Source organism: Anolis sagrei, chromosome 4 (assembly GCF_037176765.1).
Source record: "Anolis sagrei isolate rAnoSag1 chromosome 4, rAnoSag1.mat, whole genome shotgun sequence".
In the NCBI taxonomy this organism is placed as follows: domain Eukaryota; kingdom Metazoa; phylum Chordata; class Lepidosauria; order Squamata; family Dactyloidae; genus Anolis; species Anolis sagrei.
The window spans coordinates 219,652,313-219,670,679 of NC_090024.1; the positions used below are offsets into that span (position 1 = coordinate 219,652,313).

Sequence of the window (18,367 nt, forward strand, 5' to 3'; positions counted from 1 at the left end):
GACACAACTAGACTTAATATCAGGGGAAACCTTTACCTCATGTAAGACATTACAATAACCTAATCTAGAAATCACTAAAAGATGATTGCTAGCAGCTAGATTAGAGCTTTCCAAACTGTGTGTTGCAACATGTTTGTGTGTTGGTTGAAGTGTGTCACATGAAAATAACAAGAAATCTCTGGGTATATGTGAAATAAACAATAAAGCATATTTTAGAAATATATATAAATGAAAGGTTTAAATGAGATGTTTTGTCTCTTAATTTCATTACTATAATTCCTGTAGGTCTCTGTACCTCTTATAAGGGGTTGCTTTAATCTCTGGTTTTCTAGTAAAACTAAATTACCATGTCGTGAAAGGATGCATGTCTAAAAAGTGTGTCACAATCATGAAATGTTGGGAAAGCTCTGTCTTAGCGGAAGCAAGGTAAAGAGTGCAGAGACCACTGTTCCTTCTTTTAATTCTTCTCTTTGTTTGCTGAGAGAGAGCAGATGAAAAGGCAGCAAAGAGGGATCAAGGAGTGAGTCAACACAGCCTAGGAATCAGCAATGGGTCCCTTACTGGGTCTGTTAAAGACACACCTGCATGTGGTAATACATTTGCCTGAGACCCAGCTAGTAATGTTAAAGACACACATGCAGGTGTGTCTTTAACATTACTCTGCTATATATGAGCAGTGTGTAAAAGAAGATTTCTTATAAAACACAGAATGCGAGAAAGTTAACTTACAAAATGGATTCTGACAACTATTCATTTGGATGTGTTCATGCTGCTTTGAAAATCACAAGGACTCGTAGGTTCACAAATGACATACAGAACCTTTAAGGGAAGATTCAAAGAGCCGGGTGCATACAATCAAAGAGCTTCTACACTAAAAGGATGATGACTATTTCTATTCCCAACTTGCACTGAACTAGACACTGCTCTAGCGAGTCTCCCGGGCTTTATGAGTTGGTCTTCAGCAGAACTACTAAGAAAGGAGAGGCAGAAAAAGCCACAGTTAATGTGCAGAAAACGTTAAGCAACTCTTTGTATCTTATCTAGTTTCTATAAGAACTAAAGAACCATCCTGCTGGATCAAATGGAAGGGGCATCTATTACATCATCCTTTGTGCTTCAACAATCAATCAGTAGCTTCCCTGAGCTTATGGAAGTTAGTTTTGATCTACAACTCCCAGCTGGGGGAATCGGAGGGTCTGTAATCAAAGAAGGCAGGCTTCTAGAAATATTCCCCCATTGCTCTCGGGCACGTGGTATTCAATGAATACTCCATTCAGTTTATCCCAACTAACAGACATGGTTAACATCTATTTTCCAAGACTGTCTAATCTATAATGACTCTATATAATCTTCCAAATCTCTGCTTTCATTAAAATCCACAGGCTTTCCATCTTCTTTCTTTCCTTTTATCTAAAAAGGCGCAAGTTGTTAGCACTCGTGGCCAGAAAGTACTTTGATAATATAATCAGAAAGAAGCTTGAACTCAATTCTTTCTAACGGTATTGTTTTCTCATTCCACGTGCAAACAGACTTCTTTCCCCCAGATTTCCCTGCTTGATATTTTTTCAGAAAAAGAATACTGACAGGTATAGAACACACACCACATGTCTCTTAACAAATGCAGCATGGAAACTGCCAATTAATACATGCAAAATAGCTACAGCTCTTCTTCAAGAAGCTCCTATATTCTGACAGAACTTGAGAACCCAGTGTTCTTCCTATTTATTATTTGAATAACAGAACTCGGTGTTTGGTTTAATTTCATGTGGTTGGTTAGTATCACACTTTTACGCGAATACAAGACAACGATAAAGCTACCATGGGCTGTTTTAGCAGCACCACAAAGGCCTATACTCACTCTCTGACACATTCAGCAGCCAGCAGGGCATAACTTAAGAATGAAGCAGTCAATCAGGTCTTGACAAGGGCAAAGGGAAATGCCAGGTAGCGGGAGCTCTTAAAAGGGGTCACATCAATCAGTTTACTCTACTGATTAAAAAAGACTACTAGTTGCAGTGCATTCTCTCTCACACACACACATGTTCTGATAAATGCAGCCAATGGGCCATTCAGACTAACTTCCCAGACAGTACCTGCAATGATCACTCAACTGCAAGCGTACACAACCAAGAAGGATAAAAGGAAGCACATCATCATATAGTACATAGGTTCATACAGAATTCATTTTCACTAAGTGCAGTGATGGCCTCCAAACTGGATCTGTATTGATTCGACAGATTCACAAAGGGGGAGGATATGAATGACTACTTTGTTGTGAACTGCCACCAAATTGTCTTTGACCTATGATGATGCTATGAATCAAAACTCTTCAAGATACCATTAGTAACTGGCCTACTCGGGGCTTGCAAATTCATGGCTGTCTTCCTGTAACTTGGTCTTTTTCCCCTGCTGTCTTCTACCACAGGAAGGTAGATCCCTTGGGAACTGGGAGGAAATATATCAATACTTCATATAAAATAAATAATCTCAATCATATTTTATAATAAGCCATGTTATGTTACGGTATGTCCACAGTACAATAAGCTTAGTTTAGTCATCTGAGTGAGGAAGGATTCAGGTTTGATTTGCTGTTCTCGGTCCTTGTGGAACAGGATACTAAAGGAGGTCAAGCTACACAGGATCCTGGCCCTGAACTCCAAAGCTTCACAACAAGATAAGGATAATACAGAGAATTGGAAAGCACATATTCACAGCCCCCTTCCATACAAATTGGACTTTGTCGGGGGCTATTCAATTTTCAGAAATTTCTTGAGTTACAATATGAACTCTCCTTACAAGTGGGCAACTGAATATTATTTGACTACATCTGAGATGGTAAGTCACTGCAATGTTCTGGTCCTACCATTGTTCCTGATGTCCTTGGTCCCTGATCCATAGTGAACTGTCTCTGGCCTCAAAGGGTCCTTCTATGAATCCATACAACCCAGACTATCATGGAACAAAATCTCACAATATTTGCTTTGAACTGGGTTATCTTAGTCCACACTGCCATATATCCCAGTTCAAAGCAAATAATGTGGGATTTTATTCAGCTGCATGGAAGGGGCCTCAGACAGATCAATGATCACAGCACCTGAAGTTCCAAGGTATTAAAGTGCAGTACATCTCATCCCTTGGGATCATCTTTAGATTTTCAGATCCTGTGACCAAGGATTTCAGCTACTGTGACTACAAAGGCAAAAGAAAGCTGATTAATATCTAGGTAGGAGAACCCAGTCAGTCCAGCTCTTGGCCTGGAGGTGGCCTCTGAGAAGAATTCCCATTGAAGTCAGGTTCTGAGGTGGTACAAGATTAGTGACATCTAATAGTGTGCATTGTCTGCAGTGCTCGCGTCTAACTTAACCATGATTCCCAAACTCTAGTCATTCAGCAGCTTCAGAATCTCTTTCTATTGGCAAAATGGTGGAGATTTCTGGGAGACAAAGTCCAAAACACCCAGATGACCGAAGTTTGGGAATCACTGGCCTAAGTCTTATTCAGCCATCATGGCTCTGGAGCAAATGGTCTCCTTCCTGAAGGGTCTCACCTCAGTTATTGATTGAAGAGTGGTTATTGATGATGGGCTCTTTCCAGCTGCTAGATACCCAACCCTCTCTCAGTTTCCCCACCTGGAGTCCAATCTGGATTAAAAGAATCCTCTTCTTCTGTTGCAAAAGCCCTGCTGCTCCATCTCTGGTTCCTAGAGTTTCAGCTGCCCTTGAAGCTTTTAATATCCCCCTTTTATCTTTCCCGCAGGAGCGGCACCTGGGGCCTGAGCCATTGCCAGGCAACCAGCCACCTGAGAGCACCTCTGCATTTAAGCAAGTTGGAGCACCTATGATGGCCTGTGCTACCCTGCTATGCACCCATTTATTTGTGGATTTTGCTGGGAAGGGGGCCATCCATGCTATCCATAGAAGTGAAACTATAGAAAAATCCCATCAGAACTGTGGTGCTGGAGGTTTCATTTCTTGCGAGCTTTCTTCACAGTCCAACCTTCACAATGATACACAGAAACTGAACATAATGTGGCATGGATGATTCTGGCTTTGGTATTTAAAGGCATATCTTTATACTTGGATATAGCTCTTCTGAGAAATGCTTGGCAAGAAAACCAGATGAAAGGCTTGTTTTATGGTCACCATAAGTTGAAAGCAGTTTGAAGGTATACAAAAATTAACAATTTTACACTTGAGGGGTTTTTATCTAGTTCCTTCAAAGCTACCCTTCCAAGTTGTTGTCTCCTGATTTATTGACTGTGGTCTTTTCTGTCTTTCTAATATTCAACTGTAAGTCTGCTTTTGCACTTTGGTCCCCAATTTTCCTCAGTAGTCTCTACAAGTCTTCACATAGTGTCATTTGCATATCTTAAAATTTTGATGTTCCTTCCTCTAATTTTGTGCCCCCTTCCTCTGAATCTAATCCAGTTTTCCACATGATATGATTTGCAGACAGATTGAGAAAATAACAGTGAGAAAATGCAGTCTTGTCTGACTCCCTTGCCAATTGGAAATAGTACTTTTCCCTCTATCCTGTTCTGACAGTGATCTCTTAGCCTGTGTATAAGTTACAAAAAAGACAATAAACTGTTGTGGGACATCTATTATTTTAGAGAAGTCTATGGTTTCTCACCATGCACACAATAAAAGCTGGGAACCAAATGCTAGATCAGAAGGGTATTTAGTTTGATTCTGGTATTATGAAGCCATCTCTAAAATCCTACATCAGCATCTTGACTTCTCTTTCAAGATTAATGCTTTCTTTTTATGTCAATGGTATTCGCTATATGCAATTTTGCTTTTCATAAATGCACCTTAGTTTCTGAACCTCTACTCAATAACACTGTGATTTAAACATCAGCACATGTAGCACAATCATGTAAATAATGTTAAGAGTCCAGCAGAGAATTGCAACTATTGTTAGTATTCTCAATGAAACTGTTTCATGACAAATATTATTTATGTAATTTCTGATATAAGTGCTGTCATGTTTTATATCTGGAAACAATGTGGTCTCAAATATCATTTAATTTTTATTCTGCTGATGGCACCTGTCATTTGAATTATGCAAAATAATAATAATTGTGATAATGAAGATGTAGTAGTAGCTACTAGGCATAGGCAATCCATGGTTCTAAATGGTTCTAAAGTACTTACAAAACTAGGGGGCACTGGTGCTTTGATTCTATGGAGTTGCTAAAGATTTGGTGGTAAAAATTTCAGAACTCTAACAAAACGTTCAAAATTTTGTTATAAATGCCAGTTCCTAATTTGTTCTGTCATAAAAATCACCAATAACAAAATAATGAAACTTTGAATGTTTTGTTAGAGTTCTGAAATTTTCACCACCAGAACTTTAGCAACTTTAATAACACTGCTATTAATAATATTTTGGACGTCTCTCATTCAAAGGGTTGCTGTTAAGTCAAAGCTGACTTGACAGCAACTAAGAAACAAACAACATATTGTGCATAAAAACTCACATTTAAAAATGTGCATATTCCTGTTAGGTTTACCCAATGTTTCAATAAATCATCTATTTCATAACACATTAGAAAGAAGCAGTGTTCTTTCTTTATTATCCCCCACAATTATGTTACTTTGTTTCCTTAGCACGGGCCCCTTCACATTCACGTAACAATCCCCTACACACATTCCCAGATTCTATATTCCTATTGCAAAGTCTTGACCTCCTTCCAAGTCGTTCTGCCACACCAAGCAGCTTTGCATTATTGCCCTTTGGAGCTTTCTTACAACTGCAGCAATTATAGATGCTAACTCAAAACTCATTACTTGGGGCTCTGGTTGGGAGGAAAGATCTGTGACCTTTCTGGAAGGATTTTCTATGATTTTCTAACTTGCGTGTTTTAGTTACCTGATGTTACACAGTTGTAATCCTTGAGCACTATTTTTTGAGAAAAGGAACAGAGGGAAATAACTTCTAGAGATTACAATAATCCAAGCAACCAATTATTATTTACTCAGTTCTAAAATATTACTTATGAGAAAAGCAATAATGCTAATTGTAAAAAAAAAAGGTGCAACTCTAGCTTTTTGAACAGAGGCAGTGGAAAAGCTCCTCCCCATGGATTTAGACTAGTCAAAATAATGATATATAATAACATTTTTGAACAGAAAAGGAATCTGTCCATTTCTTTCCGATTTCCCAAGAAACATACACAAACACACAAAAGGACAGGTCTGATGTAATTACCCTTAGACTAAATGTCTCAGATTTCTCCAGTGGGAGGTTAATTTACATTGTTCAAGGGGGTTTGTTTCATTATCTCTAGAAACATGGTAATAGTTGCTTCCTTTCCACTCTGGCAGCTAAACCCCCTCCCTCCACTAAATTGTGTAGATTCAGTTTCTCCTTCTCCATTGTGCTGGACAGGACTATACATTCTGCACAACACAGAATGCTCAGTTCTGTATTTGCGTTTGAAACAAAGTACTATCCCACGGCTCCTTTTTGTCCACCTGGAGTCTAAGACCAAGGGTCCTTCCACATAGCCCTATATCCCATAACATCAATGCAGAAAATCCCACAATATCTGCTTTGAACTGGGTATCTGAGTCCACACTGCCATATATTCCAGTTCAAAGCAGATAATGTGGTATTTTCTACCTTGATATTCTAGGATATAGAGCTGTGTGAAAAAGCCACAAGTTTCCAGATCAAATGGGAAGGCTAACATCACAAAATATCAGGAGGAGGATTACGTACCCAACACTTTTCTACTTACCATTTTCACAAGCACACATAGAATTGGATAACTCATGATAATTACCAAACATCTAGCTCAGGCTGTTAGGAACTGTGGGAGCTGGTGCCCAAAACACCAGGAGGGCCAAAGTTTGCCCAGCCCTGATCTAGCTCCAGATGTATTTCAAGATCTCGTCCTTGCAAAATCTAAATGCTTTCTTTTCCATATTAAAGAGGAAATTGAGGGGATGGGAGGATTTAAATCATTGTGGTGTGCCTTCAAGTTGTTTCTGACTTATGGTGACCTTAAGGTGAACCTATCCGTTTTCTTGGACAGATTTGATCAAAGAAGGTTTTCCATTGCCTTCTTCTGAGGCTGAGTGTGTGTGGCTTGCTCAAGGTCACCCAAGTGGTTTCCATGGGAAAATGGGGATTCGAACTTTGGTCTCCACAATATGAAATTAAAGGTGTCTGGTATTTAGGACCCCCCCCCCCCCAATAATGTACTTGATACTATTGATTTCCAAAGAAGATTGATAAATGAAGAAATAAAGCAATGGAGTAAGCTATTTATTTCTTGTTTGGAGATTGCTGCAATTATGAAGATGAAAATGCAGTCTATTTTTTCCCTTCTTTTCAGTTATTCCCATCAATTTCAATCAAAGGTCATTATTACATAAGGGAATATAAACTACCACAGTTAAATCTAGTCTGTTGGTATAGAAGAGTAGCAAGAGTGGCTTGGTCTTACCCAACATTATATGTAGTTATGTTCATTTTAAGGGCTTTTAGTTTCAATTATTTAAAAGCTTCACACCATGACCGAGCAAATGAATGGGAATGGAATATAAATTAAATTAGATTTTGCTCTCATGATAACAAAACTAATTAGGAACTGTTATTAAGGTGTGTAACATTCTCAAAATCTTTGCCGTTCTCACTGGGAACAAAAAAAATGTTTCCACAATTTGTGGGAACTTTTGACATATAATTTTAATTCCGGTCTATGTTTCTTGAGGGGTCAGAAACACCAAATTCAAGCCTAGTCTAGAAACTGATAAATTCATATTCCATCCCTAGTGTACTGATCTAATCAACCATGTAATTAATGGCAATTTGCAGAATAACCTCTACAAGATTATGTAGAGATTGTATTACATTCTGAACAAAATATTTAAAGCATTTTAACTATCTCTAAGTTCTGTTAGCATTGCAGAAATTCAAATGGTGTATTTGGTCGTATTTGGTGGCATTATTCTTTAGTAAAAACAAACAATGAACCCTGACAGCAATGGCTACCAGGAGCATCTTGGGAAATTTAAAATTGAATATATTCACTAAAGTATGAGTTATACACAGGGAACATTTATAAAACTTGTGATAGATCATTGGTATATATTCCAGTTACGATTACTAATTATCATAATAACAGTAGAAATCTCAGAATTTATTTCTTGCATTCCATGGCTAGCTGTCTTATATTTCCCCCTTGTAGATTGAATACTCTTGGTGATTTACACAATTATACCTCTATTGAGTTGTAGCAGAAGGACACATCCAGTAGTTCCTTCATGCAAAACCCAAATGGATGTGCAACGTGGCATTCTGCTATCAAACCTTTACACAAGGTTCATCGTTGCTAGGGGATGAGGCTGTATGTGGCCGCATTTAGTCTCTCAGAGCTATGAAAAGATCTTCCCAGACTCTCCTTTCTTTGTCCCAATGCAGAAATGTGGCAGGGTATTGGCTAGGTGCTTCCAATTGTCACTAACTGTAGGTGGTACTTCTTGGACTCATTGCTGAGCCTGGAACCCCAGGTTTTGGGGGAGCATTTACACAGCTAAAACTTGTGCGCCAGCTGTGCCCGTACCTTGGGAAGTCTGACTTGGCCATGGTAATCCACGCTGTTACATCTCGTATAGACTATTGCAACATACTCTACATGGAGTTGCCTTTGAAGACTGTCCGGAAGCTTCAAATGGTTCAACGAACGGCAGCCAGATTGCTAACAGGAGCGGCACTGAGGGAGCATACAACTTCTCTGTTGCGCCAGCTCCACTGGCTGCCAGTTTGCTGCCGGGCACAATTCAAAGTGCTGGCTTCAGCCTATAAAGCCCTAAATGGTTCTGGCCCAACTTACATGTCCAAACACATCTCCCCTTATGAACCTTAAATCATCTGGGGAGGCCCTGCTCTTGTTACTGCCTTTGTCACAAGTATGTTTGGTGGTGACGAGAGACAGGGCCTTCTCAGTGGTGGTCTCTTGGCTGTGGAACGCCCTCCCTATAAATATTAGATTGGCCACCTCCCTTCTAACATTCCAGAAAAAAGTCAAGACGTGGCGTTTTGAACAAGCTTTTGCAAATTGCAGAGTAACTGACATAGGAATATGGAACGACTAGACAATGAGTCCGGACAACGTTTTTAACAAGGAGATACTATGAATTTATATTTTATTGATTTGTTTAATTTTTATTATATGTTATGTATTTAATAGTATTTATGACATTGCAAACATTGAATTTGGCCCTGTTAACTGCCTTGAGTCGCCTACGGGCTGAGAAAGGTGGTATACAAATACAACAAACAAACAAACAAATAAATAAAAGACAGGTTCCACACACATATAGTTGGAGAAGAACAGCCATGTTTAATGGATCTTTATCTCCTACCACAGCCCAGGCTCCTATATATTGTGCATGTCTCTTTCTCAGTGATAGTATGACAGCTGCTAGCGTCACACTGATTCCGTAACGGTGCTTCAAGTACCTCAGCTTGTGGAACGCAGTCATGGGACGATACCACTGCAGTAATTTAATACAGGGGGGACACAGATCACACTGAAGGAATGTAGCAGTTCTTTAATGAGAAATGGTAAACAACAGTTTGGGAAACAGTTTGGGAAAACCTTAAATGGGGTAGAAATCAGCAATCTGACCCAAAATATTATTAAACGCGTCAGTGTTGTTCCCAGGCCACATCCGGCCTGTGCATAAACTGGAGGGCATTGGGCACAAAATCAAAGTGGTTGCCAAAAACTCATGGCCAGCTCCGTTGACCGAAAGTGGTCAATAAACTGGATTACACAACTCGTATTTCTCCCCCCTTTCTATCCTTCCTTCTAATACAACAATGAACTATCTCCCCGATTTTGTCCCCCTCCATCTCTCAGTCTGCCCGCTCTCACTCCACCCCCTCTTGACCATGTGGTCAGACACGTGTTCCCTTCCCTCATTCACAGCCGCCATTGTGGAATCAGCGTTACGTTAGCAGCACAGGGACCCAGCTATCATACTATCACCTCTTTCTCTCTGTGAACATTCATTATTGTATATTTACCAGCTAAGAATAATACTTTCTGTACCTGGAAAAGTAGAGGATGCACACACTAATGTCACAAGTCTCTTTCTTATGTGTCTTCCAACACATATACATATATACACATACATCAAAAAGCAAATCTCCACCATGCTGTGAATAATGCATTTGAGGAGGGCAGATCTAGAAATAGTGTAAGAAATAGTGTAGGCCATTATCCTCAAGAGGAATTTTGATTCTATTCACTAAACTTTAAAAATGTTCTCTTTAAACTTCTCAGAACATGCTCAAGACCTTGTAAAACACCAATTTGTAGTGAGAAAAGTAATTGTCTAAATCCACACACAGCTGCAGGCAATTCTCAGAAAGATACATGGCGAACATCAGGGATTTTTCAAGGGCAAATTAAAGTATAGCTTCAAAGAATAGGTTCAGCCAGAGTTATGTGAACCTGAAACTTTACAATTCAATCTTTAATTAGATATTTTAAGAAGCAGACTCTTTCAGGAAGAATTCAAAAGTTATTCAATACTTTATAAGAGATTCCTTAAACTGGGAGTGAGGAAGATTTAGCTCTCTTTATTCTCCACCAGCCTCATTCTAAATAGTTGGTAGTTAGAAATATGTGAGAGCTGAAGCCAAAAATATTGGGAAGACCAGAGATTTCTCATCCAAGCCTTAAAATCTTTCTTCGAAGTTATATTGTCCTAAATTTAGTTGTGAAAAAGGCCACAATTACATAACAATGATCTCAGAATGCTATTTTACAGAGATTACAATTGTCTGTTTGATTTCAGTGTTGACTTCTGTTTGCACCTCAGTGTGTTTCATGTCCAATTAATGAACAGGATGCTGTAGCTTTCCATTGCTTTCTTCACCATAGCTCAGGAAAGGTCATTCAGTGTTTGGGCAAGGGAATAAATAACTCATTGAGAATTATTATCAGTATATGATTTCCAAATGCTTGATTGGCAGGTTAAGATGGTGTGGTGCAGACTAGTCAGAAGTCTTCACCCCTTACCAATATATGTCATAGAGAGGATGAGGAGATGCTGGTTGAGGAGCCCAACAGCTTCTTCAGCCAAGCTCAGAAGGAGGATCCATGGAAGTAGCTAGCCTTTCTTAGCCTGCAGAGCAAATGCAAGCAAGCTCCTTGGAGGAGGCACAGAAAGGGTTAAGTGTTCCAACTTTCATGGACCTGGAAATAGAGAAGGCTGTGCTTCACAAGTCCCCCAGATTAGTAGATAAATGAGTCAGCAGTGGGGAACAACTGAGTATTTAGCATTTAAGGATCAAGTGTGGCACCTTGTTCTTGACTGCAACATCAGTGTTTGGAGCTATGATCTCATACTCTCATACTCTTGCTATCTTGCATTCCTGAACTCTGCACTTACCCTTGCTGTTTCTTTGTCAGTGTTGATGTGGAGATTGTCTGGTTTGCCCACTCTGGAACAGGCAACATATAATTGTCCTTCTTAAGGGGTCCCTTTCAAATTTATGATACTATATCTCTCTCTGTGTGTGAATCATATATATCTCTATCTATATCTATGGCTGGATGGCTCTTTGTCAGGAGGAGTTTGAATATGTTTTCTTGCCCTGGTGAAGGGAGTTGGACTGTTGGTCATGGGGGTTCTGTGTGGGAAGTCTGCTCCAATTCTGTCATTGGTGGGGTTCAGAATGCTCTTTGATTGTAGATGAACTATAAATCCCAGTAACTACAACTCCCAAATGTCAAGGTCTATTTCCCTCAAACTTCACCTGTATTCTTATTTGGGCATATGGAATATTTGGGCCAAGTTTGGTCCAGATCCATCATTGTTTGAATCCACAATGCTCTCTGGACCTAAAGTGAACTACAACTCCCAAACTCAAGGTCAAGGTCCACCAAACCCTTCTAGTGTTTTCTGTTGGTCATGAGAGTCCTCTGTGCCACGTTTGGTTCAATTCCACCACTGATTGAGTTCAGAATGCTCTTTGATTGTAGGTTAAGTATAAATCCCAGAAACTACAACTCCCAAATTACAAAATCAATTTTTTTGAGTAATGGTCACTCCTTGGGTTAGTACAGGCATGGGGAACCTTCGGCCCTCCAGGTGTGGTGGACTTCAACTCCCACAATTCCTTGAGGCCAAGGTAAGCCTTTGGGGCGAATGCCGAGCCTCAAGGAATTGTGGGAGTTGAAGTCCACCACACCTGGAGGGCCGAAGGTTCCTGACCCCTGGGTTAGTAGGTGTCTTGTGGCCAACTTTGGCAGCAATTCATCCAGTGGTTTTTGAGTTATTTTAATCCCATAAACAAACATTACATTTTTATTTATATAGATTATGATACACTTTCTTTAAGACAACTTGTTACGTGCCTTCAAGTTTACTCTTATTTATAGCAGCATCTCTGAGCTTTTTCTTAGCAAAATTTGTTCCAGAGGTGATTTTGCCTTCTTTTGGATAGATATATATGAGTGGTACTGAGACAAGGCCAAGGTCACCCAGTCGGTTTTTATGGCTGAAGAATGATTCAAACCCTAGAGTCCTATTCCAACACTTAAACCACTATATCACATACTGCTCATAAATTGATAGTTGAGCTACATAGGAGCCATTTTAGCCTTGAGACAGATTTCCTTCCCATTGAGACATTTCTTGTCTAGACAGAGTGACAGAAGAGAACCTGATATATAGAGGGAAGGGTCATGGTTTGGAAATCAGCCCTGGGACTCTAATCAACTTGATTGCTGTAAGCTTTTTGCTGATGTCTTTGTTACTTACTTCCATCCCAAGCTAGAGTGCCCAAACATACTCATGGTGAAATGCCCCAAACAATTTCTTGCTCCTTGTCAACAAACATTTCAGTGATAGCACTTTTATCATTTCTTCTCTACCAGTGAGTGGTAAGGCTACTAGAGTAATGACCACTTACTCACTTTCCACAGCCAGAGCAAAAGCATTTTATTAGCTTTGGAAAGGAAAGAAAAGAGAACAGAATGGACAAACGACAGAAAGCCAACTTTAAAAATTAGTGGAAGTGAGGCTAAATTAGAAGAAGTAGGGAAACACTTTATACTGTGGATGTCTATGAAATGAATAATAGCATCAGCTCTATTTGCCTCTGCTGCAGAAATGAGAGAGAAAGGAATAAGGCAAAACTTGGCATTAAGCACAACATAAAACTACCACCATCCTGTGACTGCGGATGCTTTTATTGTGCAATTGACCTGCCTCATTCACAGAATTTGATGACAGTCCAGATGAAAACTGTCTTCCATTTGTAACCATCCCATTTCCTGCCACAGCTTCAAAAAAACTCATTAAGGAAGGAAGCATAGAACAGCTACTGAATGCCTTTTGATGGCAGTGATTAGAGCTATATATTAGAAATTGCTTGGGTCTGTATACCTGATCTCTATAAGGCAAAACTAACACCAAATTTCATGGGAAGAAAGCATGTTTTTTAACTACTGGAGTACTGGTTCTTCCACCACCTGATGCTTTCTTGAGATGTGCTTTTGGGTGACAATTTCGCTCAGTTCCAGCCATCATGGCTAAGCAGTATTAGAAGCTTGTATATTTTATACTAGCTTGGGGACCCGGCGATGCCTGGGTTATCTGAGAAAGGCACTGTTTGTTTTGCGAAGTTTGGTAATATCAGTTTGCTAACGTGTAACAGTGTTTATTAGAAAAAAGACAATCTTTCCTTTTGTTTTTTATGAATGCTCCCATTAGAAAATGCATAAAGATGTGGGTAAACGACAATTCCCAGAATCGTGAGTCAATCCTACCAAATCCTGCCATTATTCAAAGTTGGTCACCTTGGCTCTGTGTGCCAATTTTGATCCAGATCAGCATCAGCTGGGTTCACTTGTAGTTCACCTAGATAAGGGTGAACTACAACTCCTAGATTCCAAGGGCAATCACCCCCAAACCTTGCCAGTATGCACATTTGGCCATGCTGAATCTGTGTGCTAGGTTTGGTCCAGATCCATTGTTGGCTGGGTTCAGTGCTCTCTGTATAAAGGTGAACTACAACTCCCTGATCCCAAGGGCAATTACCCCCAAACCCCTCCAGTCTGTTCAGTTGCTGATCAATTCCTCTGTCTTTACTGTGTGCCTTAGGTAAGGAAAGGAAAGGGTCAAGGGAAAGGCAATGGGTGGAGTCATGCAAATTCCACAGAAGGAACCCTGGGATGCCTGACTGTGGTTGAGGAAACACGTCAAATCTAGGATGAAATTCTCCCCGAATGAAAGCACTCCTTGGGTGGTGGGCAATAGTATTTGGGGAGGACATTGGCAGCATTTGGGCTACATGTTCATAGTGCTCACTCTTGCAATGTCAGTTGAGGGAGTGCCTTTGAAGGCTTCTCAGCACTTGCAACTATAGCCTGTTTGTAGAGGTAGGAGGCTGTCTGTGTAAGTGAACACCTCCGCAACATACACACATACACATTTTTCACTTTTATTATGTGTATAGATAAAACATTAAAAAGAATCATATGGCAACACTGTCCTTTAGAAATGTATCATACACAAGCCTTTTCCAGAAAGAAGTTTAAAAAAGACAAACCAGCTAGGCTTGAGAAGGAAATGACTAAAGGAAAAAAAACCCTGCTCTAAAATGTTTCCTACTTTTTAATCACAATTCCAGGGAAAGGTTGCCCTTTTGCTGCTCCATCACATTTGCTGAAACTGCTGGAAGAGCAGAAGGAAGGTGAACTCTTCAGTGGCAGTCTGCCCACACCCATCGTAAGGGATATTACAAACTGAGGGGATTTACTAAGCCCTTTTGACACTAGCTCATCTCATGATGCTGCTAAATCGCATATATTTGGGAACTGTATGATCTCTCACCTGCCCAAGCTGTTCACAAGCCGTCTGATACTCTGCTCGCTGGCAAAGGTCTTTCACCCGCTGGTATTTGGGAAGAAAATTTTCCTCTTGTGCATCCGTCTTCTCATTCTCTCTTTTGTGTAACAGTTTACTGAAAAGAGATAAGATGTGTGTACAAGTCTATGAATATGTAATTCACACGCCAATTTTTTTTCACTTGGTTTGTGTTCATAACTCCACAAAGAGTGGGAAACCATCTTTGCTACACTCCCAGAGATTGGAAATGTTGCTTTTGGGACCTATAACATCCAAAATACTCAATCCTATGCTAGGTGAGGAATGCTGGGAGTTTTAGTTCAAAACAGTAACTCTTCAAAGCTTCATACACTCCGTGAAATAGCATTGTTTGAATTCCACTTCCAAGCTTCTTACATAAAAGCAGTGTAATTATAAGAATGGCAATTGAATAAGTAGAAGAAAGGTAATTTTATTCCTCTAGCAAACTATAAAGACTTCTCTACTTCAAATAATGTTCCCTGGGTTCACTACCTCTTATTCATCTGTTCTTTCCCCCAAGTTATGTAAAACATTGTCTACATTAACATAGTCAACATATATATTTTTTTTAAATGAGGATGACAAATGTAGTTCTTGGAGGACAAACCATGCACATATGAAGAGTGCAAGATATATTTTAGGTCAATAAAGAACTAAGAAATGAAATGAACGTTGACAAAAGAATCAGTGTAAATATAACTCATAGTCATTGTACAAATTGGGTATGTCATCAACTAAGCAGTGTTGGGAATTAAATAATTAATTTTGGCAATTCCAAAAAGTATGGCAAATAAAAATTGACAGAAAAAACCCAATTAGAATTCCAATTTATGGCAACACTAAAAGTCACCTATCATGGAATTTTCACAGCAAATTTGTTCGGAGGTTAAGAGAATGTGGTTCAATGCTATGGGATCATAGGAGTTGTAGTTTTACAAGGTCTTTAGCTTTCTCTGCCAGAGAGTTCCTGGACTTCACAAAACTTTAAATCCCAGAATTCCATAGCCTTGAGCCATGGCAGTTAAAGTTGTATTAAACTGCATTAATTCTACAATGTAGATATACCCATGTAGATGTAGTCAAACCACTACATCACACTAGTGTATTACTATTTAGAAAAATATCTCATTTAAATTGTGTGTCTTGTTTTGGGCTACAATGATATAGGGATATATTTCTGGAGGTGACAAGGAATTAGTATTAATTCCTTGTCACCTCCACTGGAAATGGCCACATGGTTTGATAATAATGTTTTAATTTCTTTTAACTCAATGTTTTATTTATTGTTTTAAATTGTTGTTATAGTTGTTTATATTTGTTTGTATGTTGCGGCATCAAATTGTTGCCAGTTGTAAGCCACCCTGAGTCCCCCCTCGGGGGTTGAGAAGGACGGGGTAGAAATGTTGGAAATAATAAATAAATAAATTAGTATTAGTAAAAAAAACAAAAACAAAAGGAGAAACCACTTACCCTCTCTCCACCAAGAATGAGTCCCTCCAGACTTTCATCTTCTTTTTCAAATGGAACCTAGAAAAATAAACTTCATGTGAAAAACTCAATGAACTTCCTGGATGCTAAAAAGAGTTGCCTCATCTTATAGAAAGCACGACATGGTCAGCCTCCAACACACCCTAAAGGGAACACATATTTTCAAAGAGGAAGCCAATTTCCCCTTGACAGCAGGATTTACTCAATGATATATGTATGCTTCAGCAATCACACTTTGAAATTAAGTACATGGTTACTTTCCAACACAACACAAAATATAATAAATAAAATGTACACATTAGAGGAAAATCACACATTATGAGATAAATTTTTGACCACATAAGAGAGCACATTTTCCAAAAACAGTCTGAGAGCACTAATTCGGCCCTCTGCCATGAGATGATCTGGGATCTCATTTACCCTCATCAGAGCAAGGTGCATATGGAGTGTAACGATTGGAGTGAAACACATAGATATCACTCTTCTAGACATACTGCTAGCCTATAATCACAATGCCAGGTACTCAACCATGCTTCAAATTTCCCAACATTAGTTTGCTAATTGAAGACTCCTGCCCTCAGAAACAGAGAGAAGGTGCCTGCAATAAAAGAAGGTAGAATGAAGTATCTCCACCATCATTAACTCAGGGCAGATATACCTACTCTTTGTTCATGAAAACCATGGGTTTTATACTCCCCCCCCCCCCCCCACGTTTTACATCCTGGTTCATGGTCAATCTCTATCCTGCACTGCTAAATGAGATGTTGGATTCACAAACTTTATACTGAATAATTAATGAAATTTGACCCCACTTTAACTGTCATGGCTCAATGCTATGGAATCATGGAGTTTAGTTCTACAAGGTCTTTAGCCTTCTTTGCCAAATAATGCTGGTGCCTCACCAAACTACAATTCCCAAAAATTCCATAGTATTGGTTTGAAACATTATCAGTTCTACAGTTCAGATTCACACCTAGTTCCATTGTTCCACAAAGTTCTAGAATGTACAGGAAATAGCCCACAGAAGGAACTAAGTTACCATGACCTGACTAAATTTCCTCCTTGATAATTTATTGGAAATAACCTGTACATCAAGTAGTAGATCTATCTTCCCATAACCTCTATTATAAATTGTAGCCCCTTATTTATGGAATGCCTTGCCAGTTGAAACCCGATCTATCCGAGACCTACTTGCTTTTCGGAAAGTGTAAAACTTTTCTCTTCCGACAAGCTTTTGATGGGTGAATAACTCGGGACTCTGTCTGTTCTTGTTTTATTGTATTTTAAAGTTAATTGTATTGTTTTAATCTACTGCTGTAAACCGCTCCGAGCCAAATTGGGAGTAGCGGTATACAAGTCAAACAAATAAATAAATAAAATTATGCACAAGATAAACCGATGACATTAAAATTATGAAAAAAAACTCGGTTACCTACATAATCAAATATGCAGTAACTGGGTAACATAACACACGCTGTTATCAAACACTCAAACCATAGAACTATTCTACCACACAGACCGAAATATGCCCCAAGGGCTTACAATTCTTTTCTCATTGTCTCCACTCTAATTTAACCTGTATTTGCTCAGAATACTTTGAATTCTGAGGAAAATGTGGATTTTATTTTTGCTGAATAGCTTTTCTTCCCTTACCTATTGACTGGTCTATCGGAATCCAGTAACTTTAGAATGGATTTCCCATCCATGTCAGGGGGTATATCTAAGCCAGCAATATCTAGAATTGTAGGAGCAAGATCGATGTTCAATACAATGTGTGGATTCCTGAAAAGAAAAGAAACAAAAACACAGACTTATCAAACATGTCACAGGAACCACAGCATAATTTGTAGGATCATATTGGTGTTCAAAAACCTAAGATAGATGACGTCTATCCACACTTGTTTTGTTACTCAGTGTTGGGACACAGAGGAAGACCTCCTTGGTAGTTCTTAATGGTCAGGTAGAGAAAATGTCAG

The 18,367-nt window shown here is 39.2% G+C and overlaps 1 protein-coding gene across 3 annotated transcripts in view; it reads right to left on the reverse strand.

Moving 5' to 3' along the window:
* Positions 1-18,367, reverse strand: part of SULF2 (sulfatase 2) — a 350,055-nt gene that overhangs the window by 24,660 nt on the left and 307,028 nt on the right. For all 3 annotated transcript variants that reach the window (XM_060772158.2, XM_060772159.2, XM_060772157.2), the window contains 3 exons: positions 18,045-18,173; positions 16,374-16,430; positions 14,868-14,997 (listed from right to left, as the gene is read on the reverse strand). In XM_060772158.2, the coding sequence (XP_060628141.2) occupies positions 14,868-14,997; positions 16,374-16,430; positions 18,045-18,173 (316 nt within the window). The remainder of the gene's footprint in view (positions 1-14,867; positions 14,998-16,373; positions 16,431-18,044; positions 18,174-18,367) is intronic.